The following is a 26,156-nucleotide window of genomic DNA, read 5'->3' as shown; positions in this document are numbered from 1 at the left end:
TCAACCCTTTCAAGGGTTTCACTGGAAATTATTGACACTGAAGCCCCTGAGTCAATTTCCATCCTGCAAGGAACCCCTTGCAGGTAGACTATGATTTTTAATTTTCCATCTGGAAAATTGCTATTTTTCCCTTTCCTACTGCGATTGACACGCGCCACCTCCCCTAGATTTGAAATTTCAACCCTGGGTCTAGGGGTCTCTTTGCCACTAAAGTAAGGGGTTACCTTACCTTCGGCTCACACATCGACTTCGTGAATGCGGTTGTCGCGAGCGCGGTTTCTACAGATGGCCTGGATGTGGCCGGTCTTCCCACACGCTCTGCATTTTGCGGTACGGAAACGGCAAGAGGCGCGGGGATGGTTGCCTCCACAGCTGCCACACCAGTTGTCATTTTCGCGCGGTCTCGTTGTGGCGTCTCTCCAAGGTCGTTGGGCCCCTGTCGTTGGTCGTTGCGGTGTTGCGGCTTGGTGACGGCGGTTCGGTTCAGGCCCCTCACTTCGGGATGAGTTTGGCGCCATTTTCCCGAATCGTCTGGAGACTTCAGCAATATCTTCTTCCCACTGCTGGTCCGCCTCCCCGCAGTCCACATAGCCTTCTTGGTTGATCTCGGCAGACACGGCCATGCTACTGCGGGGGGGGGTCGCGATACCCGGTGGACTCGTATGTTAAAAGTTCGTCCAGCACTTCTTGTAAATCGCCGGTGGGTTTGGCGATTATTCTGTTTTGCAGCTGCTCGTCTCTCAAGCCCAGTACAACTCGGTCCCGAATTCTAATTTCTAAGTTGTCGTATTTACAACATACTGCGGCTTCCCGGACGGCAGCAACGAATTTTTGTATGGATTCTCCCGGTCTCTGGTTTCTTTTCTCAAAAATGCGCCGCCAGAAGAGTTCGGATCTCCTGGGTGTAAAATGGACCTTTAGCTTGGCTAGGAGGTCAGCATATGGCACGCTTGAGACCGGCTGCGGTTGACACAGTCCGACAGCGATTCAGTAAACCGGTGTGCCACAAATGGTCAATAATGCTGCCGCCTTTTTTCGGTCGTCTGTGATTCCATTCACTAACAGGAACCCTTCGACTTGTCCAATGTATTCTTCCCAATCCTCTGGGAAGTTTGGGTCGAATTCTTTCAATGACCCTATTTGCGCCATTCGGAGAATTTTCTTATTCTGCCGCGGCCGCTCGGTTGACTGTGACACACTTTCGAATTTGCCGCCTTTGCGCAGCAATTCCGCCGATTCTCTGGTCTTCTGTCTATCCCACCTTCGTCGCCAATGTTTGGTTCTGATAGACGAGGACTCAGAGTGGTTTTGCAAATGAACAAGTTTATTGAATACACATAAGTCAACTGTCAACTGTCAAATGTTGCAAGCTTTTATAGTGGAACTGTTTGAACTCTAACCAATCAGCAGGGTCTATTTTCCCGCTTCTTGTAAGTTGTAACCAATGATTGCACCGGAATCTCCCGCTCTAAACCCAGCTCTATTGCAATCTGCTATTTTCCTTGTTTGCAACTATATACAGACACAACAACCAGGACACTAGAATGCCTCCAACTCCAAGATTTATTATGGGATTACAAAGCCAAGTCATGCAGACATGGATGTGTTCAGTAACACAGGGCAGGCAAGACCCTGATACTAGAAAAAACAAGAGCATTGATAATTAAGTGAAAAGGAAGTACAAGATTACAAATGTAATTGGTTACAAATTAATTATAAAAAGAGAGAGCTTAGTCTTTCACTAAGCCTGAGTCTCTATTTTATACCTGCTAAATATCAAACCTTGCAATGTATGGCAGTGAAAGTTGGACCATAAGAAAGGCTGAGCGCCAAAGAATTGAGGCCTTTGAACTATGGTGCTGGAGAAGACTCCTGCGAGTCCCTTGGACTGCAAGGCGATCAAACCGGTCAGTCCTAGAGGAGATCAACCTTGACTGCTCTTTAGAAGGCCAGATCCTGAAGTTGAAACTCAAATACTTTGGCCACCTAATGAGAAGGAAGGACTCACTGGAGAAGAGCCTAATGCTGGGAAAGATTGAGGGCAATAGAAGAAGGGGACGACAGAGAATGAGGTGGCTGGATGGAGTCACTGAAGCAGTAGGCATGAGCCTAAATGGACTCCAGAAGATGGTAGAGGACAGGAAAGGCTGGAGGAACGTTGTCCATAGGGTCGCGATGGGTCGGACACGACTTTACAACTAACAACAACAACAACAACGAAATATCAAACCAGAGCTTCAGCTAGCTCCAATTGCCCTGATCAACTGCCCTGATCAGCTTAACCATAAATACTGTACAATATAGACACTATTCTTTTTCTGCGACTCATGAGAACCAAAGATATTGGATGGCTTTGCACAACTGCAGGAACAGCAGCAGGCAGTCTCTCTGTGCTCCTGACCCATTATTGCACCAAAATTTAATCAAACTCCTAGAAAAGTTCTCTCCTTAGAATAAATCCTTGTCCAGAAAATGATTAGTACATTAATTAAAACAGTTCAAATGGGTTGGTAGTGATTATAGAAAAGAAAAAAAGCAAGTAACTCAATTTAAAGAATGATTGCTAATTAAAAGCAGGAAGCTAATCTGAACTTATCCCCAAGCAAGGAAATCCATCTATGCCGCTTCATGTCCCTTTCTCCCTCCATGATTTATAAAGCCTCTGTCCTTTAAGAGCTTAGTCAGGTACCTACTTTGTAAAAATGGAGAAACCAAGAGCAGATGGTAAGGGCTTTAGGGGTTATATGTTTAAGGGAGGGGGCGTTTAATCCTTGTACGTTGTTCAGAGTCACTTGTGGAGAGAGAGAGAGAGAGAGAGAGAGAGAGAGAGAGAGAGAGAGAGAGAGAGAGAGAGAGAGATTCCAATCTTTACAATTAATGCAACCTGCTTTTTTAAAATAAATGTTGCTGAAACCCATTTACCAGAAAGTTAACTGATATGGCTGTCCCCTGCTCTTCCCATCAGTCCCCTTTCCTAATTTTTTCTATTACAGTTTACTTTTATTTTACTCTGGCGGAAACATTTTCAAAATTTTGACTAGGCCTACAACCACCCTCCCCTCCCTTTTCAGATTCTAAAACTTTGATCAGGCTTATCACCTTCTGGGAAAGACAAGTTTCCTGTTTTCTCCAGCAATCCCCCTCTACTTGCCTCAAAGAATAACAAGACCTTTGATTATGAATAAATGGCCTTTGCCTTTCCAATAAATGTTGAGAGTTTAACATCAGAGTACAGAAATGAAGCTACTCCACTAACATAAAACATCTTGAGAGATATTTCCCCATGCTCGGAGATGCTGAACGCTGAATCTTATAATCATCTATTAAGCCCTGGGTAAAGAAACAATGTAGTGTGAAATCTAGTGTAATTCTTAATTCACATGTTTACAGTTTACTCAAAAAGTATTTTATTTACTTATTTATTTATGAAATGTATATGCCGCTCATCTTGCACTTCAAGGGAGCTCTGTGTTTAATCTGTTTGTGGCATAATCATGTTGGACCAAGAATACTTGAATAGTTTGAGTATGAGATGTTCTTGAGTATTTTGAATAAGAGATATTCTTAAGACAACTTGGAAATGGTATTCCTTAAAAACCTTGAGGTCAAATTTGGTAAAAATAGTTCTGGTAAAAAGAATAGCTTGGGACCAAGGAGAGAGAGAAATAGAGACAGAGAAAGAGAGAGAGAGAGAAAGAGATCTGTCTCCAAGTCAATCATGACTCCTTGCAACTACATGCACAAGCCCATGCATTTTTCTAGGCAGCATTTCCAGAACTAATTTACCATTGCCTTCTTCCTAGGCTAAGTGAAAGTGACTGTGTACTCCAAAGCCATCCAATTGGATTCTATGCTTTAAGGCAGGTTTAAAGTTTACAACTTACTTACAACTTTGCTAAATTTCAATCCCACAAGAGTCATAGGTCCTGCATTTTCGACATGTTCTATAACCCATTTGAGGAATTTTGACTCCAAATTGTTTCCCTATGATACACTCTTTCACCCAAGTTACCAACAACCAAACAGGAACATAAGAGTTTTTGTATTACCACGTATAGATATTTGGACCATTACACTCTTACAGTCAATTCCTGTTGGGGACTATCCATATTTTAAAGGTAAAGGTAAAGGTAAAGGTTCCCCCGCACATGCGTGCTAGTCGTTTCCGACTCTAGGGGCTCATCTCCGTTTCAAAGCCGAAGAGCCAGCGCTTGTCTGAGGACGTCTCCGTGGTCATGTGGCCGGCATGACTAGACGCCAAAAGCGCACGGAACACTGTTACCTTCCCTCCGTAGTGGTCCCTATTTTTCTACTTGCATTTTTACGTGCTTTCGAACTGCTAGGTTGGCAGAAGCTGGGACGAGTAACAGGCGCTCACTCTGTTACGCGGCACTCGGGATTCGACCCACCAAACTGCCGACCTTCCGATCGACAAGCTCAGCGTCCTAACCCACTGAGCCACCGCGTCCCTTATATATTTTAAAGAGCCCTATTCAAATCATCTTACCTTCTGATTCCAGCCTTTCCAGCCCATAAGTTGAAGCTGTTGTGATTCGGTGGGCAGCTAGAACTGTGGTTTGCCTTGTAGAAGATGCCAAAGAAGGCAGAGATGTCATAGTCTCCATTGTGCCAATAGTCATTTCAGTTGGCACCCTCAGATCAGCCAATGTTGCAGGAATATAGGCAACAGAAATGATCTCTTTATTCTCTAGGAGGGTGACAGGTTCTGGAAGCCAAGCAAGAATCACAAGTAAGACCTATAAGATTGCACACTGTGACTAAGAAAGATGTCTCATAATTTTCATCATCCTTAACCAATGGCTGGAGATAAAAACCCCAGTCAATACTAGCAGATGGAAATAGGTGAGAATATGTATTTCATACATGTGGAAACTCTTGGCACATGAACAAAGGGTGATTCCCAAATGTTTTGAAGCTATTTGAATTGGTATATATCTTTACTTTTTACTGTAAACAATTCCACCACTTCATTATGTGGTGTATGAAGATAAAAATTCTTCCAGTGTATCCTGAATCTCTAACAATCTCTTTCAATGGATGATCTTGGGATCTAATATTAGAGTTGAAAGAAAACTTCTAGTTTTCTATCTAGTTCAGTGTTTCTCAACCTTAGGGGTTTGAAGCTGGCTGGGGAATTCTGGGAGTTGAAGTCCACACATCTTTAAGCCCCCAAGGATGAGAAACACCGAACTAGTTGGTTGCAATTGTATTTAATGTAATATACTAATATACTTGGACAATGACTTTTCAGAATATATATATCTCAAAATAGTTTATAATGCAAAGTAAACTGTCACATAATACAAAAATTAAGGAAAACTACAAACATAAACATTATACAAATGCAAAAAGAAAAACAAACACTATAGCATGCACTTATACATTAAATCTCCTAGTACTCCAAAAGTATATAAATTTAAAAACTAATAAAAAGACATTTTCCTACTCACCTCCTGCCTACTAATTGGGGTTATAAGGGAAGGGTTATTAACCAAGACAGTACTTCAGTAGAAAACTTAATGTTTGAGTGAACTGATATGAGATTTAGCATTCTTAAAACCATGTATTTTTTCATGACAGTTAATATAGTAAATGTCAGGACCCACCCCAAACCACGTCTTAGGAAGACAAAACTCTTGGAGCCAAATCTTAGTCCAAAAGGAATCTTTACTATGACATGCTTGGTTGTAGGAGGCGAGACAGGACTTAATATTTCCACGATGTAAACCCTTATAAAGAGTTCCCGGTTTAACCCCCCTTAATCCCCATTTGGTCAGTCCCCCATCCTTCCTCTCGTATCATCCATCTCGTGGGAAAAAGGAAGTTAGGACCCTTTTGTTTATTGCTGTCTTCCGTGACAAAAGCCAGATGCTAGCCCCCCCTTTTGTTTCCCCAGTTCAAAAGGCTTCTCCTTTCCTTTGAAATGCCTATTGCCGGTTCAATACACATCTATCCTCTTCTCTTCGGGAGATGGCAGAATCCATGGGATATGTTTGAAACATTCCATTTATGAATATGATATAAATGGATTCTGACAGTAAATTAGATTAGACTACAGGTAGTTCTCAACTTACAACAGTTCACGTAGTGACCATTAAAAGTTACAACGGCATTGGAAAAGGTAACTTATGACCATTTTTCACACTTATGACCATTGCAGCATCCCCATGGTCATGTGATTTACAAGCGAATGCTTGACAACTGACTCACTTTTATGATGGTTGCAGTGTTACGGGGTCAGCTGATCCCCTTTTGTGACCTTCTGACAAGCAAAGTCAATGGGGAAACCAGATTCACATAACAACCGTGTTACTAATTTAACAGCTGCAGTGATTCACTTAATAAACGTGGCAAGAAAAGTCGTAAAACTCACTTAACAACTGTGTCAATTAGCAACATAAATTTGGGGCTCAGTTGTGGACGTAAGTTAGGGATTACCTATATTTGCCTGTCTAGCAAATTTGGATTCCTTTTCTTGCAAGCATTAAACCACAATAAACATAAAAGATAGCTCTTACACTCAAATTAATTTTGACTAACTGCTATATGAAACTTAGGGCCTTAGGATGCCCATGCACGGCATAGCCCAGGTGGGCAACCTATGGCCCGCTGACTGTTATTGAACTAAATTAAAACTCCCAGAAGCTCCAGCCAACTTGATGAGGGATACCATGAGCAAATAATTCAGCCGGGTGTGAAGTGTCAGACTTCTGCCTATCAGAATTAGAAGCAACTTTCCAAAGTCTCACACAGAAGGATCTCTCCCATCAACCATTCAACTGGCGTGTCAGAGACTGACTCAGAATTAAATTAAGGGGGCAAAATCCAACCAACCTTCAACTTCCACCATTTTCTCTGGGAGATGGGTAGAAGGAGGAGACACGGTAGGAGCCACAGTTTCTAATATCCTCAAGAGTTGGGAGGTGCTGGAGACTGTTGATATCTGAGTTGCCAACTCTATTTCTTTCTCCATCACATTTTGTGATTCTATCATCTTCTGGGTAGGCAGGCCTCCCGAGATCACAGGTGATGGCACAGTAGCAGTTCCAGGGAAGGCTGTGGCTGTTCCTTCAATAAAAAGGGGGTTGAAAAAGAGGTTGAAAACTATGTTTTTTAAAGAGCATTACTATCTTTGTTGCTTAGTTTTCAAAGAAAATTGTCTTCCCAATATATCCTGCATTACAATCAAACCATATAAACGCACATATATCACTATCACAGTTAATAATCACGGAAGCAATTTAAAATATGAAATATATAACATTTAAGACAGCAGCATTTAAAACATGAAAAAAACAGAAGCAAAAGCTTTGAAGTTCCTATTTTACACAAGGAAAAGTGGATGCATAACCCCATAGGTCACCTAAGCTTGTTCTCCCACATCGCCTTCCAGATGTCACTAATCCAATTCAGTATATCCTTCCCATTAACCATGTTGATTGGATCTGATGTGCACTCTAGTTCAGCAGCGAGAGTTGAAGATTCCCGCTGCTGCACATGGTTTCATGTGATCTCTGAACAATAACAATGAAAACTGCCTTTCGGAGTAGGTGGCAATAATCATCATCAGCATCATCAATAAAGAGTGGAAAAGAGACATGGCAAGGCAAAGTATCATATGACTAGTACACAAAAACAAGCAGGCAAAGCAGATAGCTAATAGACCTGGCAATGGTTAAGAGCAGGAAAATGGAAGAAGAAGACAGAAGTGCTAATTCTGGCTGCACAAAACCAAGCCTTATGAACAAATAAGTCTATATTGCTGAAACCCATCGGGGTATCGGGGGTTTCCCGATACTCCCACGTAACACCTCTACTCCGCGAGCTGCATTGGCTTCCAGTTGCCCTCCGGGTGAGATTCAAGGTGCTGGTGATGACCTGTTGTTGTTGTTAGCTGCGAAGTCGTGTCCGACCCATCGCGACCCTATGGACAACATTCCTCCAGGCCTTCTTGTCCTCTACCATCTTCTGGAGTCCATTTAAGCTCACGCCTACTGCTTCAGTGACTCCATCCAGCCACCTCATTCTCTGTCGTCCCCTTCTTCTATTGCCCTCGATCTTCCCCAGCATTAGGCTCTTCTCCAGGGAGTCCTTCCTTCTCATTAGGTGGCCAAAGTACTTGAGTTTTAGCTTCAGGATCTGGCCTTCTAAAGAGCAGTCAGGATTGATCTCCTCTAGGACTGACCGGTTTGATCGCCTTGCAGTCCAAGGGACTCGCAGGAGTCTTCTCCAGCACCACAGTTCAAAGGCCTCAATTCTTTGGCGCTCAGCCTTTCTTATGGTCCAACTTTCACTACCATACATTGCAACTGGAAAGACCATAGCCTTGACTATACGCACTTTTGTTGACAGGGTGATGTCTCTGCTTTTTAGTGTGCTGTCTAGATTTGCCATGGCTTTCCTCCCCAGGAGCAAGCGTCTTTTAATTTCTTGGCTACAGTCCCCATCTGCAGTGATCTTGGAGCCCAGGAAAATAAAATCTGTCACTACCTCCATTTCTTCCCCATCTATTTGCCAGGAATTGAGAGGGCCAGATGCCATGATCTTGGTTTTCTTAATGTTAAGTTTCAACCCAAGTTTTGCACTCTCCTTCTTCACCTGCAACAAGAGGCTCTTTAGTTCTTCTTCACTTTCTGCCATTATAGGTGATGACCTATAAAGCCCTAAATGGCTTGGGATATTTGAGGGAACACCTGCTGCCGGCATCAAGTTCCCTTCGTCCTGTGCACTCCCACAGGGAGGGCCTTTTCAGGGTGCCGCCGGTAAAAGACTGCTGGCGGATAACACCCGGGGGAGGGCCTTCTCTGTGGGTGCACCTGCCCTTTGGAACCAGCTGCCCGTGGAGCTTAGGACTGCCCCTGACCTTCGCTCATTTTGCCGGGACCTGAAGACCTGGCTCTTTGAGCTTTCCGGCCCAGGCTGAGAGTTTTAATTGGGGTTTTTATATTTCTACTTCAGGGACTGAATTTAATCATTTTTAATTGTTTTTTTAATTTTTGTATTGATGTTTTAAACACCTTGTAAACCACTCTGAGTCCTACGGGAAAAGGGCGGTATATAAATCTAATAAAATCTAAAAATCTAAAATACATACAAAGCCAGAATTGAAAAGACAGCAACAGAGAGCAAATGTCAACTCTGCAAAGAAGCTGAAGAAACAGTGAACCACCGAGTTAGCTGCTGCAAGATCGCACAGACTGACTACAGACAAAGTAGCAACAGTGGTGTATTGAAATGTCTGCATGAAATACCATTTGTCTGCAAGCAAGAACTGGTGAGACCACAAAATAGATAAAATAATAAAAAATTAAACAGTTAAAGTGCCCTGGGACTGTAGAGTACAGACAAGCAAGCATCTGCCACTTGAATACCCCAGACTTAGCAACTATTGAGAAGAAAGATAAAAAGTCTTTGTAAACGAATCAGTACGTGGAAAAAACAGAATAGAAGAGAAAGAACTGGGGGGGACACAAAATACAAAGACCTGCAAATAAAAGTAGAATGACTCTGGCAAAAGAAGGCAAAGATAGTACCAACAGTTACAGACACCTTGGGTGCAATCCAAAACATCTGGAGCACCACTTGAACATTATTGACACTGACAAAATCACCATCAGTCATTTGCAAAGGCAGCTTTACTTGGAACAGTGTCAACACTGTGACAATGGATGTCGTCGCTCTGACAACTGAGAACCAGCAGCCATTTTTACTTTTGCTTTTTGGCGGGCTGAGAGGCTGGAGAGAAAAGCCTACGTTTTGTGCTAATTGGGGAACGTGAATTATGACAGCTCGTGGGGTGGGAATTGCAATTTGTTACTTTGTATCTGGGAGGAGGGAATCTCATTCTTGGGTTCAACTATGTAAGTGCTGATACTTTGTTTTCTAATAAAATGTTCTTTAAGGAAGACATCTTGCCTTGAAGTTCTTTTAACTGGTTTCATCTGTCGGAACCATAACATTAACCCAAGGATCCATTCTGTTCTAACATCCTTGGGGTCCTGAGCTCCAGTCACCATCCCAAATCAGAGGGGAGGTTGACAAAGATTCAGGGAAGATCTCAGCATGGAGAAAAAAAGATGCACCCACAGCTAGCACCCCGACCTCGGCAACTGCCTCAGCAGAGGGAGCGCAAGCCCTTACATCGTTGGAGGAAGTGAGTTCAAAACTTCTGGCAGTGGGAATGAGACCCAAAACACGGGAGCTATTGTGGTCCTCAGAGTGGACCCTGCCCAATGAAGACCCTAAGCATCCTGAGGCAGCCCAATCAAAGAAGAGTTCTTCAAGAGTGGCTGAGTCGGAGTTGCAAGTGGGTGCCTCACGGGAATCACGCTCCCCCAAACAGAGGAGAACTAAAAGGTTGGCGGCGGCAGAAGATTCAGATGAGTGGAGGTACCTGTCTGCAGTCTGTAGCCAATCGGTGGAAAAATTTGTGGAGAAGTTCAAGGGGCTAGAAGTGAGAAGCAAGGGACAGGTCACCTGCTCTTTGCCTACTAGTGAGTGTGATGGCTGGTGAGGTCAGCACTAATCTATGCCCAGAAGAAGCCTGAGCCCCAGTGATGGAGCTCGGGCAACAACTCCACGTGACAACTCCACGCTCAGAGCCACCAGCATCAACCTCCAGCCCAGCATCCTGCAACAATACCCTTAACATCATCAAACAATCATATCTGCTTATCCCAGCCCCTTGGGAAGATAAGGTAGATTAAAAATGCCAAATCTAGTCTAAACTTCTGATTATGCAACCAACCATAATAATAGTAAATACAGGTAGAAATACTCCAAAGGGTTTTTGTTGTCACATTTTATTTGTTAAATATGAACAGCAGGTGGCAGCAATGATAGACTCATTAAGCCAGATCAGACCTAAAATTAGTCCTATGAGAAAGCCCAAGAAATCCCAGGCCCTGGGCTTGACTAAGAAATCAAAAGAATAACCCATATCTATATGCCAAGGAAGCTCCATGGATATGTCCATGCAGTCATCAGGAGTTGAGCTCATCTCCAAGAAATCTATCTTTTTTAAAGAATTAATATCTCTGCTGTATACATAGTCCTCGACTTACAACCGCAACTGAGCCCGAAAATTTCTGCTGTTAAGTGAGACATTTGTTAAGTGAGTTTTGCCTCATTTTATGAATGTTCTTGCCACAGTTGTTAAGTGAATCCCTGCAGTTGATAAGTTAGTAACTTGGTCATTAAGTGAATCTGGTTCCCCATTGACTTGGCTTGTCAAGAGATTGTGAAAGGGGATCACATGACCTTGGGACACAGCGATGGTCATACGTATTGTGGGAAGAATCCAGAGAAAGAAATATTTTGGGGAATGTTAAAAAGGCAGAATATATTTCTCCAAAGGAATAATGGAGAAGATCTTTAAAAGGCAGAAACTTCTCCCTCCCCCCAGCCAGCAAACTCAGCAGAAACCAGCTTTTAGAAATGCAGATGTAATAATCCATTCAGGAAAGTTGGAGCCAGGAAACTAGAAGCTATGAGATTAGGAAGACAAAGACCTCTAAAATCTATATACCCCACCCAAACTCTAAAAGACATGACCTTTGGGGACATAATAAGATTAACCCACCAATACCAAAAGGGCACACTCAGACTCAGGTCAAAGTATGATACAGGAAATACAAAACCTCAAACAGGAACAGGAAACAGTCTAAAAATCCCCAGAAGGTATAAAAACCCACCACTCCCAGCAACATGTAGTCAGCTTTCCCAGAGCCACATTTCTGTCTGGTTTTGCTCTTCAATAAACTGCAACCTTCTTTCTAAAGCAGTCTCCATTTTGTTTATACCCAGCTTGGACTGGACCCTGATGAACATTTTTCTTTCAACAGTTTGAACCAGTTGCCAAGCATCTGAATTTTGATTACATGATCATGGGGATGCCTGAAAGATCATAAGTGTGAAAAATGATAATAAGTCAGTGCTGTGGTAACTTTGTACAGTCTCTAAATGAACTGTTGTAAGTCAGAGACTACCTTACAGGTAGTCCTTGACTTACAATCACGTAAGTTGAGGACTACCTGCACGTTAATACTTCACCTGAGATCAGTATGAGCCATGTACTATGAGTACACAAGAGAATTATTATTTGGTGCTTTTGAAATTCTGGCCAGTACTTGGCTGTAATTATAATTAGAAAGTAATGGTATTCCCAATATTATAGGCAAGTAGACCTTTTTGGAATTTGTTAGAAAAAAATTACGATCTGATTCCTATCCTGATGATAAATTAACCTTTTGAAACAGCCCTTATTTTAAAATGAAGGTAAAAGAGGTTTTTTTAAAAAAAATCCAGGCTAATAAAAGGATTAACATCCTAGATCTGCTTATTTCTAATTGTACCTTTAAGACTTTTGAGAGGTTACTGAAACAACATTGTCTAAAACCACTGAATGGCAACACAGTATATTCAAACAATTGCTAAATTTGGGACTGCCCTTGAGAACCACTCGGAAGCTTCAGCTGGTGCAGAGTGCAGCTGCACGAGTTCTTTTGGGGGTCTCCCGATACTCCCATATTACACCTCTGCTCCGTGAGCTGCACTGGCTTCCAGTTGCCTTCCGAGTGAAATTCAAGGTGCTGGTGATGACATACAAAGCCCTACATGGCATGGGTCCGGATTACCTACGGGAGCACCTACTGCCGGCATCAACGTCCCTCCGTCCTGTACGTTCCCACAGAGAGGGCCTCCTCAGAGTACCACCGGTCAGAGAATGTCGGCTGGTGACCCCCAGGGGGAGAGCATTCTCGGTGGGTGCACCAATCCTTTGGAACCGCTTACCAGCTGAACTCCAGATGGCCCCCGACCTCTGCTCCTTCCGGAGTGATCTAAAAACTCGAACAAGTGATCTAAAAACTCGAACAAGCCGGCCTGGCCTGATGGATTTGGGTTTTAAAATTATTTAACTAATGTATTCTTATTTTATTGCCCTGTACACCGCCCTGAGTCCTTCAGGAGATGGGCGGTATATAAATCAAATAAATAAATAAATAAATAAATAAATAAATAAATAAATAAATAAATAAATAAATAAATAAATAAATAAATTTGAACCTGATGTATGATCAGCTTCATGCATATTTTGAGTACTATAGATTAAATAAAATTTTATTTAGGAGCAAAACAAGCAATTCAGTTGTATCAACAATTGGGAAATCTTACAAAAGTAAATAATGATAATTATTAATAATCTGGAACTGAGCCAATAGTTTCAAATTTACAAAAATATTATCTATGCTTCTTACTAAGGTAAATGTAAAGGTTCCCCCCGCACATGCGTGCTAGTCCTTTCCAACTCTAGGGGCCGGTGCTCATCTCCGTTTCAAAGCCGAAGAGCCAGCGCTTGTCCGAGGACGTCTCCGTGGTCATGTGGCTGGCATGACTAGACGCCAAAGGCACATGGAATGCTGTTACCTTCCCACCGTAGTGGTCCCTATTTTTCTACTTGCATTTTTTACGTGCTTTCAAACTGCTAGGTTGGCAGAAGCTGGGATGAGTAACAGGCGCTCACTCTGTTATGCGGCACTCGGGATTCGACCCGCCAAACTGCCGACCTTCTGATCGACAAGCTCAGCATCCTAACCCACTGAGCCACCGTGTCCCTCTCATGCTTCTTACTATAATTCATCAAAATATCTTTTGCAGGATTATTGGACTCTTCAATGGATGTTTAAAAGGGGCTTCTATTCACAGGTACAATAAATCTGAAATCATGTCTTCTCTTAGGTATGAAACCCAGCTGGGTGACTTTGGGCCCAGCATTCTCTCTCAGCCCAACTTACCTTACAGGGTTATTGTTGAGGGGGGAATAGAGGCAGGAGCGCTATGTATGCCATTTTGAGTTGTACAAAATAAACATGGGATACAAATCTAATAGTTATTATAACTTTAACACACATTATTTACATATGTTTACATAAGAGCCGTGGTGGTGCAGTGATTACAGTGCATATTGCAGGCTAATTATGCTGATTACTGGCTGCTGGCAATTCGAATCTTGCCGGCTCAAGGTTGACTCAGCCTTCCATCCTTCCAAGGTCGGTAAAATGAGGACCCAGATTGTTGGGGGCAATATGCTGACTCTGTAAACTGCTTAGAGAGGGATATAAAGCATTGTGAAGCAGTATATAAGTCTAAGTGTTATTTATTGCTATGCTTTCTTGTTGCTCCATACTGGATGAATGTTCACGACACTGTTTTTGAGATAAGAATTGTGTTAGCACATTGTTAAATCATATTCCTAACATTTGAATTCAACCATTTGTGAAAAACATTTGGATTTATCATACATGAATTATTGCAAGAAATATTGTTAAGTGTTCCTGGAAATATGTAAATCCTATAGGAAATTTGTGTATTCTGAATAAAGAACAGTTGTATATTTAATTTGTGTGAAAGAGAACTTGAGAATTCTGGAAAGAGATAAGAGATGTGACTGATGCAGAAAAAAATATTTTCAAAGTAACAAAGATTACAGATTTCAAAACAAACTAGGATGGAGACTTTGAATTTTCAATGGCAACTGTATGTTCCACAATTTCAATTTTCCTATCAACTTTGAAAATTGCCCACTAATTCTGGACAGCTCTGTAACTGAATTAATAGGCAAATAATTTTGTTTTCTCTTCTTTCTTTGCTTAGACTATTTGTGAGTAAATTCTGAATTGTAAAGTGTACTGACTGAAAAAGAAATAACTTCCCACTTTCCAAACATTATCCTTGTTTAATGAAGGAAGAAGAAGCTAAATAAAGATGATGGCACTGCCACAGCCCTTCCTGCCTCTGAGGAACTCCCAAAAATTGTATTAACTCTTAACTCTTCTGAGATTCCAGACAAGGTGTTTAATCTTGAATTGCTTATACAGTGATACCTTGGTACTCAACTGCTTTAAAACTCATTGGATTTGGTACTCAATGCATTCTGATGTGAAAATTTTGTCCAAATACACATCATTTGTTTGGTATTTAAGGCACAAGCTAGAACTTGTCGGTGTTGGCTGCCTTGTGACTCACTACATTACTATATTTCTTATGGGGAAAAATTGTTTGGTACTCAGCGTTTTTAGTATTCATTGTGCCTTCTGGAACCAATTAACGATGAGTACCAAGGTAGCACTGTAACTTAAAAAACACTTTCTTGTGACTGAAACAATTATAGAGCTGCAGAATTTTGGCAACTCAAAGGTACTTCAGAGACTCTAAAACCATACGTTGAAAGAATAACTCTAGTGAGTCTCTTGAAAAGAACATGGGAGAACTCTAAAAGGTAACTATTACCTCTCACAAGAAAGCAGAAATGAACCTGAATGCATTGATAATGTATTAAGAATTTTGACAGACTTTTGAAAAGAATTGAAGATGAAATGGCCCTTTTACAGGATTTGGTACAGTGAAATAACCTCAATTTTTACATTGAGTTCTTTATACTGTAAGTCCATCTCTGATGCTCTATATAGGGGGAAAAAATCTGCATGAGATGTTCTCACAATTAAATACGGACTGGAGATACAAGTTGGCCTAGCATCTAGACTAGAGTCCCAGCTTGGTGGCAAATTATTTCCTCATATCCATACTGCTTAACTTTATCCACTCCAGATGGTTCTTTCAAATGGAACAGAAAAGCAAAAAAAATGACTTCTTACTTGTGAAAGTGCAGCAAGCCTATTTGCTGGAATTTAATTTGATAAATATGGCAGCTTCTGAATCCATCTTGGGGAGAATATATTTTTTTAATATTCTTTATAAAGAATTGCAATTGATTCAATTACCTTTTAGTAATTTTTTGTTGATCAGCTAAAAATATCTTTTCTAGAATTTTAACTCTCAACAGCTCTATTTCAACAAGTATGGAATGAAACTGAAAAAGATCTTTATATATCCTTACTGAATATGAAACATTCAAGAGTTTATGGAGGTAAGGCTTTCAACATTAAAATCCAAGATCCAACCACCACGTGACGGGATGAGTTCCCATCCTAACCCCAGCTCATACAAACCTAGCTGTTTGACAGCTAGATAGGTACCACTTTGGTAGGAATGTAAGTCATGCTGACTAGCTGACCACAGAAATGTCTTCAGACAGTGCTGGATCAATGGCCTTGAAATGGACATAAGCAGCGCCCCCTAGAGTCAACAATGACTAATACAGTGAAATCCACAGGGGACTCCCTTGAAATAACAGAATATTTTGGGAATGCAATGCAAAGAAAAGATGTACTAGAAAAAAATGACTTTATTGGCCAAGGTTTAGAGAAACAGGAAAAGGAAGGGACAACAGTTGATCAAATGGATGGGATCAGAGATACTTCTGAGTTACAGATTTTCACTGGGAATAGATTTGGATGGCAGACATCTGCCCATAACAGTCACCATGGATTGGGCCTAATTCTACAGCCCTAATTATCTTTCTGCATTTAATTTTATCATAACCTCACTGTTTTACATAGCTCTTTCTCTCTTGTAGAACAATTCTACTCAGCATAAAACATAATGCTTATGATGGATTATATGCAGTTCAGAAAACTAATATTGTAATAAATGTGTTAATTTTTAAAGTGCCTCAAGACTCCTTATAAAAGCTTTTTATAAAATAAATGAGGCATACCGTTTAAAGAAAAAGTGCATAAGAACATTTTATTTTACATCTCAAAGGCTAAGGAAGATTTTTTTTTCAAGTTCTTCTGCACTTTTGGAAAAAAAAATGTAGCCAAAAGATTCTTATCTCTGTATTAGATTGCTGAAAAAAATAATTACACAAGCTTTTTTCTTTTGTTGGCCTACATAGTTTATGATCCAAATGATCACACTCTGTTCTCTAGTATTGAGTATGAAGGGATATTTAGAATGTGTCTATTATTATGTCCCATCAGGGTCTTAGGGAGTTCAGGCAGTCATCCTGCCACAATGCTTTTCAACGGTTCATTCATTTAGGATTCATTTAGGATTATTTTTGTTAAAGTGGTTCCAACTTGGACCCAGGCCCATGCACAGTTTACTGCAGCAGCACAGAAGCAGCCAAAATATCCAAGAGAATCCAAACACTGAAGCTAGGCTGCAGAAAACAGTCTGCCAAAATTCCCAAGTAGCAGCAGAGCAGCAAGAGAAATTGCTTCAGAACGTAGAAAGTGGAGGTCAAAATAATAATAATAATAATAATAATAATAATAATAATAATAATAATAATGATGATGATGATGATGATGATGATGATGATGATGATGATGGAAGGGACCTTGGAGGTTATCTAGTCCAACCTCCTGCTCAGGCAGGAAACCCTATAACATTTCAGACAAACGGCTGTCCAGTCTCTTTAAAACTTGGAGCATTCACAGCTTCTGGAGGCAGGTTGTTCCACTGGTTAATTGTTCTAACTGTCAGGAAGCTCCCCATCCTTTCAAAGGTGTGATTACACAATGCAGTTATAAAACAGTTTCAAATTTTTGAAAATAATTTGGAAAAAAAAAGTCAAATAACAGGAAAATAGATTGAGTTCCCCAACCCTAACATCATATACACTCAGTGGCTAGGTTTATCCATTACATAAGGTGGTTTTGTTGGCTGGGTTTACAGTGTAAACTCAGTAAACACTGAATCTATTGTGGGCTTTTCAATAAATCAACAGTGAATCACCTACAACTAGTATGTGACCCATCCTCCATACTGAATTCCTCAGCATGCCAAGATCAAGCTGTCAAAACTGAAGAGCAAAAAATAATAAATCTAGGCCATATTTTTGGTGCAGAGAGGCACTCAAGGATGGGAATAGGAGGAGTTTGCCTCACAGACATCTGTCCTCATATCCATTCCTAAAAACCTGAGGGGAAAACCTGATTTGGTCATTGCTCCTGACCCTTCAGACCGCTGTTTTGAGAACATGCTAAGAACTTTGATGCTCCTCAAAGCATAGTATTCTTATTCTGGTACCTTCCAGAAATACTCTATTATTGGACTGGTTGGGAATGATGGAAGTTGCCTCAGGAGGCTTCATGTCAGAAAGAGCAGTTTCGAAGAAAGCCATAAAACTTAATTCGGTGGTATTATCCAGGATGAAGAAAAAATAATTGGGGCCACATGCAGCCCAGTATTGTCTCCCCCACCCCTGCAAAAAATACAAATAAATAAAACAAAACAAACCCATCTAGAGAAAAATAAAACCAATGTTTTATCTAGGCAGGATCTTAATTAGTTGGACCTAAAGAAACTGCAGCATTGAGTCAAACCACAGAATTCTTCTTGCAGGGGGGCAGCAGAGACTCCTTAGACAAACAGAGATAGCAATAGGCAATAATAAATGAATGCTTTTAACTTGCATTTTAAGGAGTTATGATCAACAAGGGAAACTAAGCATTGAATCAGATAAAATCCTGGTACTTGCCAAGCTTGGCATATACATAAAATAATACAGCTATTTCTCAGCCCCATCTTTAGGAAATATAAACAATAAAAAATCATTCTCTTCTTTTCTTGTGTTTATTATAGCTCAGCGTCTACAGGTAGTTTTCAAGTTATGACCACACTGGAGCCTGCCCATTATAGTCATAAGCCGTCATGGTCATGAAACAAATTGGTCATGTGATTGACCTGATTTTATTATCTTTTTTGCAATAGTCATTAAATGTGGTTTTGTCAGTTTTTGGCAAAATCGTTGTAAAAGGCAGGCACATGACCATGGGACTCTGCAAATGGCTGTAAATTCAGCTGTGTTCCAAGCTCCCGAAGTGCAGTCATGTGACCACAAGATGGCCGACTGTCAGTACTTTAGATCTGGCTTGCAAGTCCCCTTTCTCAGGTTCCTTGTAACTTTGAATGGTCGCTAAGTGACCGGTTGTAAGTCGAGGACCACCTGTATATGCATTGCATGCCTTCTCACTGTGAGAAAAGAATTCCAAAGGTCACCCAAGTTACCTTCTCCAATTTGGAGTCTCCAGATGTTTTGGGGCTGCTGGCTGAGAATTTGAGGGGGGGAAGGTTGCAAGCTCACATCATCTGGAAGGCACTAGGTTAAGGAAATCTAAAGCAGTGGTTTTGCTTTGCCATAGAGTAGAAAAGAGAAGTATAGTGAAGGGGAAGAGAGGCCTTCTGGAATGTAACTAAACAGATTTGGCCCATCAGGCAAAATCATTCAAGAATGGACCATGTGGGTGACCAAAGAAAGCATACAAGTCAAAAGGGCAACTGGGTCAGGGTGAGGCCATGCTCAACCATTCTGAGCTACTCTGAGACACGACTCTGCCTTCATTTGGAAGCTTGTGGAAAGAGGAGGAATATTTTAGGTAGACCAGGAACCTAGAAAAAGGAAGGATCATATATAGCACCATCACAATACACACCATAAACCAAACAGTGGTTCATACACTTAAATTATTTTTTAAACAACAACCACTGACCAATGCAAATAAAAAAAATTACCTCTTAACTGGTGTCTTAAGGTTTGGAAGACATCTGATTTGGTTGCATCTGTTGTAGTTATAGTCTCAGAAAACAATCTAGACCTGATGATCACTGTTGGATCTACATTTTCCACTGGGCTTTCAGACCAAGCTCCGACCTTCTCAGATGGATCAATGGTGTAACCAAGATTCAAGCTTGAATTGGCTGAGTCCTCCACCTGCACAGGTATCTGGCCTGACCCATTTGGATTATCTTTGCTTCCTTTGGCCGTGGTTGCCAATAGTCTTGGTGACAGATCCTTTTTCACGTCGTCGTCTTCCTGTCCTGTTGGTTGCACTATTTGAGGTTGATTTATCTTCAGAGGATGCATAGCTTTCGCTTGGCTGGAAGGCTCTAATTTGGTATCATCCCACTCATCACTTAGCAGCAAGCCTGCAGGTGCCATCATGGTAGTGCTTAAGATGCCTTTGAAGTGCCCTTGGTTCTCTGAGAGTTCCCCTTCCAAATTTAAGGTGGCATCTGCTGACAGCAACCTGGGTTCCGGAGCAACATCTGTGCCCATCCAGATTGTTGGAAAGCTGTTTCCATCAGATCCTTTTGTCAAATCAGCTGGTGGGCTCATTGGAAGAAATGGATTTTTGAAGAGGTTGCTTGATGATGTTGTAGCAGGAAAACTATTTATTACTTTGGGGATAGTTACCTGGGGATTGTCTGAAGGGTCAACATGGGTGCCTGGTGTAGACAAATCCCCATCCAAATTTCCTTCTCCCCCACCTCCATCTACTGTTTCTTTTGCAGAGCTACTAAGTGTATCATCTTCAACAAGAAGATCTGGAAATGTCACAACAGTGGCAATCAAAGCTTCCTGTGTCCCATATTTATCACGTTTTTCATCTGGCCCTTTGAGACTGATTTGCCTTTTGCTTTCTGCAGCAATCTCCAAACTTGTGCTGGCAAAAGCATCAATATTGGAGTGCTCCAGGGGATTGTGAACATGCAGAATGGTTGGTAAGGTTGTTTTTACAGTTGTGGCTCTGTTTAATGACCTCCCGGATGGCTCTACTGAGGCTCCATAAAGGCTTTCAGATACAGGAGCACTGGCTATATTCATGGATGAGCTTAAGTTACCCTCTGGATTTGATGCATTTGCGTTTGCTAAGCTGTTCCCTGCTGGTGATGTCAGATGCAGTTGTCTTACGTGCCTTTCATCCCCTTGTCTTAAAACAAGGCATTGCAGGCTGCCAAAGTTGAGCAGAGTAAGGCAGAAGGCAAGGAACATGTGATACCCCCTCATGTAGCTCATGTTCAAGGAAAAGTTTGCATGGAAGTGAGCAGAACAAATTATTTCAGTCATCAGGTCCTGGAGAATGAAGCAAAACAGAACAAACAGATTTCCATTCCTTTCAAATTAGTATTTTTAAATTAAATTGAAATATCATATAAAGCTCTAGTATTTATAACTACTTTGCTATTATATAGGCACATTATTATATGTATGTGTGCAATTTGTAAAGAAAATTACTTTTTTAAAAAAATTCCATTCAAAGCATTTCCTCACTGGATTAACAAGATGCATTTTGCAGAAGCTGGGCCTCAAAACTTCTGAACCAAGCTAATTGTGGCTTATTCAATAAACCCTGGCTAAAGAAACTATTGCTTGGTATAATGAATGAACCCAATTATAATTGTCCTAATTCTAAACATCTTGATACCAAAGTACTTGATGTTTGCCTCCTTATATGATCCTCTCCGAAGTGTAAGCCATGCATTAGAAAAAATTTCTGAATGTCAGTAAGTAAAGTAAATAAATATGCTTTCTTGTGATAGAACCAAACTCATCTTTGACTAATAGCAAAGAAAGCTCCTGATCAAAGCAGCTGTGCATCAGCTAGAAAGTGCATGCTTTAGACGCAAAAGATCCTAAATTCTATCTGCAGGACCTGCAAGTAGGTTTAGAAAAACTCCAAGCTGAAATAAGTGAGGGGAATGGACTATGACCTGACATGGTAGAAGAAAGCTTCTTGTGCTTCTTATTTCTTGGGAAACAAGTTGAAATCTGCTGGTTGAAAACTTTTAGTGCTTGCTAAAATTTATCGGTCTAATGTTAGGATTCCAACTTCTTGTGCTTTTATGTTTGTACAAAATGTACAAAACATTATTTTGTACACACTGCTTTTGAATTTATTCATTTCTCAGTTTATTCTATTGATAAGGCCACCCAGTTTATAACACAGTGTAAAATGCAACACACACAACAGCTGAGAAGCCAAAACAATCCCCAAAACTCTCACTTGCCACTCTGACCCCCATGCCTGGTTCATAACCATGCCTTAAGGGCCTTCCAAGGGCCAATCTAGTCTCAGAGGGAACTCTGTTCCATAAGGCAGTGGTAGCAACCAAAAAAGCTACTTCTTGATGACATTCTTTGACTGATGGGACCCACAGAATGCCTCTTCTGCCAAATCTCAGGGCTTTTTTTCTCATAGAACGCTCAGAACGGAGTTCCGGCACCTTTTTTGGATGGAACCTTGTAGGGTAGGCAAGGTGGGTTATATGACATGTGTGAGTTCCGGCACCTTTTTCTTTTACAAAAAAAGCACTGCCAAACCTAATAGGATGGGTAGAAACAACTTGGAACAAGAGGTCTGCAAAATAGCCTGGCCCTATGCCATAAACATAGTTGGCAACCAACATCTTGAATTGCACTTGGAAGCACAACTCCAACCAAGGCAGCTCATTGACAGAAGTGTAATAGGTGCATATTCAAATGCATTCATAATGGCCTGCATCACTGCATTCGGCAGCAGCTGTAACTTCCAGATGCTTTTCAAATGGAGTGCATTGCAGTAATCCACCCAGCAGGTGACTAAGGTGTGAGTCACTGTAAGCAGAGCTTCCTGATCCAGAAAAGGGAACAGCCGATGTATAAGATGAAGTTTGTACAAAAACCCACCTGGTCTTGTCTGTCATCTGATCACTAAATGGGAGCTGCAAGTCCAGATGGATCCTGAGATCCTAAGCACATCAGTTCTGCTTAGGGCAGCGCAGCCCTGACCCAAAGCCACTTAAGTCTTGCTAGGGTTGAGCTGAAGCCTGTTTTTCCCCTTCCAAACTCCTACAACCTCTAGGCACTGAGAAAAAAAACCTTCACAGGCAGCAGCTTCATGTAGATGTGAAATGGGAGTGGGGAAAGCACCAAGTTCTGAAGGACCCTGCAAAGCAGGGGCTAAGAACCAGAACCCTACCCTATCAATACTAACTAGAACCTACTCTGCAGGAAGGAGGAGACCCAGCATAAGGCTATTCACTCTCAACCCCCAAAGCTGATACAGAAGGTTACCATAGTTGATGGTATCAAAGGATGCTGAGAGTCAAAAAGTCCAAGGATGGATATGGTACACCCACCCATTTGCTCCTCTACTCAGGTATGAAACACTATTGAACGGAGGCTAAATAATCCACTTTCTCCCAAGTTCTCTAAAGCTGCAGAATGTAATTGGTTTACAAGTATATGAAATCAATAAAACAAACAATTTCAAGAAGGCAGGTTGCAGCATTTCAAAAATGCTTTTTTGAGCAACGTATTTTGCCTTGTCGGAAATCTTTCTCTATTCTGACTGTAGCTCCTATCTTCTATACACTTCCGATTCCCATAATTTTTTCATTCCTATTCAATAAACCCTGAAATATGGATATATTCTAACATAGGCAAAAATTTAAAATATTTCTATTAAGATATTTTGCCAGCCACAATATTCCATTTCTGGAAGTTCCTGTACAACAGGAAGATGTTGAACTTTCACTGATATTTAATACCCAAGAATGGGTAATAAATAATCCAAGATATCTCTAGATATGGAACCTTCATTTAACTACCATGATACAAACTTTAATCCTTCTCTTCCATAGATCAAAGAAAAATCAAATATAGCAAACCCATCCTTAAAGGACAGAGATCTTCTAGAAATCCCAAATACCAAGGAATTATTGAGCTACAGAACCCAGTCAGAGAAAGAGAGAGAGAGAGAGAAAGAAAGAAAGAGAGAGAGAGAGAAGGAAGGAAGGAAGGAAGGAAGGAAGGAAGGAGAGAGAGAGAGAGAGAAAGAAAGAAAGAAAGAAAGAAAGAAAGAAAGAAAGAAAGAAAGAAAGAAAGAAAGAAAGAAAGAAAGAAAGAAAGAAAGAAATGGGCTTTTCAGCATCATGAAAGGTCCCAGCATGGATGGACCAGGATGAAATTGATCAGCACATGGATCTAAATACAGGTCAGTGATTGAACTGAAGGTAAAAGTTTGGATAAGACTCTGATCGTTTAGAAAGGACAACCGTCAAGTTGCACCCAAATTGTTCCAAAGCAACAAAAGCACTGGATAATCAGTGCAGACAGCTCCATCCTAACAGCTTGAGAAAGATGACATACTGTTGGCTTCATCTAATACAGAGAACTGCTTGAGGCTGCCAGCTGCCATTTTTCAATATGCTACTGCTTGCAGCTAGGTTTAGTCAGAAAGCTCCAATCAATGCAGGTAATTAAATATAACCAATACAGTTGAATTGAGAGAGTACTTTCAATGTTAATGGAGGAGGAGTTAACCTAAGGAAAGTGGATAATAGGGAATCATTAAAAATGAACTATGAATGAGCTTAGAGGAGAGACATCTCTTTAAAAAGGACATAAAGCAAGCAAGGGCATTTGAAAGAGAAGAATGCACCAAGAAATAGGTAGCCAGCATAATCATGTTTTCCTTTCTGGTAGAAGCTTTCAATCTCTTGCATTCTGAATTAGCAGAGAGTAAAGAGAGCTGTACTACATGACTCTAATCAGAGAAAATTAATTAGCAAAAGTCAAACCTTTGAGTTGAGTTCATTTCCTGGGATGTTTATATGGATGTATCCAGGGCAACAGTATATAACTGATTTGTAACATACTCTTTTGTACATATATGTGTGTGTTTATTTCCCAGTATACCATAATGTCTGATTTTCAGTGGCGGTTTCACTTCCAAGCACTAAGCAGTAGATTCTGCAATAAACTAAGAGCAAGTGTGTATCTTCTAAGACCCTAGCTAAATTGTTGCACAGAGATCCCTATCTATTTTAACTGCTCAGGCAATGGATCAGGATTGCAACATTGTCTGTTAGTTCAGAAGATCCGAAGGAAGTGAACAGTAAATTTGGTTAACAGAAGGAAGATGCAGAGTTCATATGAAGCTCCAGGGAAGATGGTATGTTGCAAAGATGTAGTAAAGACCACATACATGAGAAATGAGAGAAGACACCAAATAACATGATCATCCTTAAGCAAGGACTATAAATGGGACCAACATGGTTTTTTAAAAAAATACAGGTCAGCAAGGTTTTTCAGAAGTCACTTGCAACTGCCTCCTTCTTAGAGTTGAGAGAAGGCCACTGGCCTAGGGCACTCAGGTGGATTTGTGTTGAATGTGATACTAAAATTCATGGTCTCTTGGTTTCTAGCCTGGTATCTTAACCACTATACCAAGTTGGCTCTCGGTTTGTTCCTTAGATATTTCTAATTTGACAAAGATACTGTAAATATGTAACTGAACCTATTATATGAATTAGACCAATAATATTCAATGTTTCATATCTATCTTTCCTCACAGAAAACAGATTATTTTCATGCTTACTTGCTGTATTTAATGTTTTAATGACGTTTAGAGTGGGACTGCAATGAGGTGGTAGAAAAGGCAATACTTATTAATTAATGTGAATCACTAGACTCAGTTCAGCTCCAGACACAGTGCTTATTCTATAATGTCAGATTCTAGAGAAGCACATATGAGTTATCTGTTAAATTTCTTCTGAACAGTTGAATGAGGGAATCACTAACAGAGCATTGAATGAAAGATGCCACCAGTGAATAAGCCAACCATACCGGGCTAGAATGGAGATGAGGAGAATCATGCTAAATTATTTTATGCTACCTTTTCTTGATAAAAAAAATACCAAAATAATAAGCTGCCTTATTGGATCACTGGTCCACTCAATAAGCGGCCTTCTTAGATCACTGGTCCAATCAGTATTAGGTATTGTGCCTTCTCCAACTTGGTTTTCCACATGTGTTGCATTAAAACTCCTATCAGCCTTAGACAGCATTTGTTGTAGAGAGCACATGTGGAGAGAGCTTCAGCTAGGAGATTCAGCCTAAAACCACATTCAGTCCCATGGGGAATTCGCATGGAGAATCTTACGTAAATGAATTTAAGGTTTATCCTTCAAGAAACAGCTTTTCTTTCAAAAGAGAAAGAGAGTGAATTCCCTGTCATTTTAAGATGATTTGCCTAATCATGGTTTGCTGAATAAGTCAAAAGGCAGAAGGATCCCAATGAGATCAATAAATATACAGATATGGATGACAGCACACCGTTTAGGGTAAAAAGAGCAAAAACTATAGAGCAGCTTTAAATAACATTGGCTTCAACAAACTAAATGCAGCCTGCAGGAAAGGCAGTGAGGCTAATGGTTATGTTTTCCCATTCTCTTTTCTGAAATCTGGCAACACATTTTCCTAGGTAAAGGGCAGTCAAATGCCCATTTAATCTCTGATATAAAGATTGAAAACAAAACAAAGAGTAACTTTTTGTCCCAAGGCATCACATCTCCAGAGAATACCACGTGTGTCTCCTGGCACAAATCACTGTGAAGAGTGCCACCTTATGTTGCATTTCATGGGGGGGGGGGGTTAGCAACCCAAGCAAGCTCCGCACAACAAA

The 26,156-nt window shown here is 40.8% G+C and overlaps 1 protein-coding gene across 1 annotated transcript in view; it reads right to left on the bottom strand.

Moving 5' to 3' along the window:
* ARMH4 (armadillo like helical domain containing 4) overlaps nucleotides 1–20,776 on the bottom strand; it is a gene marked incomplete at its 5' end in the record, with an annotated part of 60,792 nt that extends 40,016 nt beyond the window's left edge. Inside the window, 3 exons of the mRNA XM_083350395.1 lie at nucleotides 4,508–4,726; nucleotides 6,856–7,125; nucleotides 19,441–20,776. Of these exons, the coding sequence (XP_083206521.1) occupies nucleotides 4,508–4,726; nucleotides 6,856–7,125; nucleotides 19,441–20,776 (1,825 nt within the window). The remainder of the gene's footprint in view (nucleotides 1–4,507; nucleotides 4,727–6,855; nucleotides 7,126–19,440) is intronic.
* Nucleotides 20,777–26,156: the final 5,380 nt, after the last annotated feature.

This window comes from Vipera ursinii (assembly GCF_947247035.1).
Source record: "Vipera ursinii genome assembly, chromosome: 1".
NCBI lineage: Eukaryota > Metazoa > Chordata > Lepidosauria > Squamata > Viperidae > Vipera > Vipera ursinii.
The sequence above is the reverse complement of the archived record's forward strand: the minus strand, read 5'-3'. Positions and strand labels throughout refer to the sequence as shown.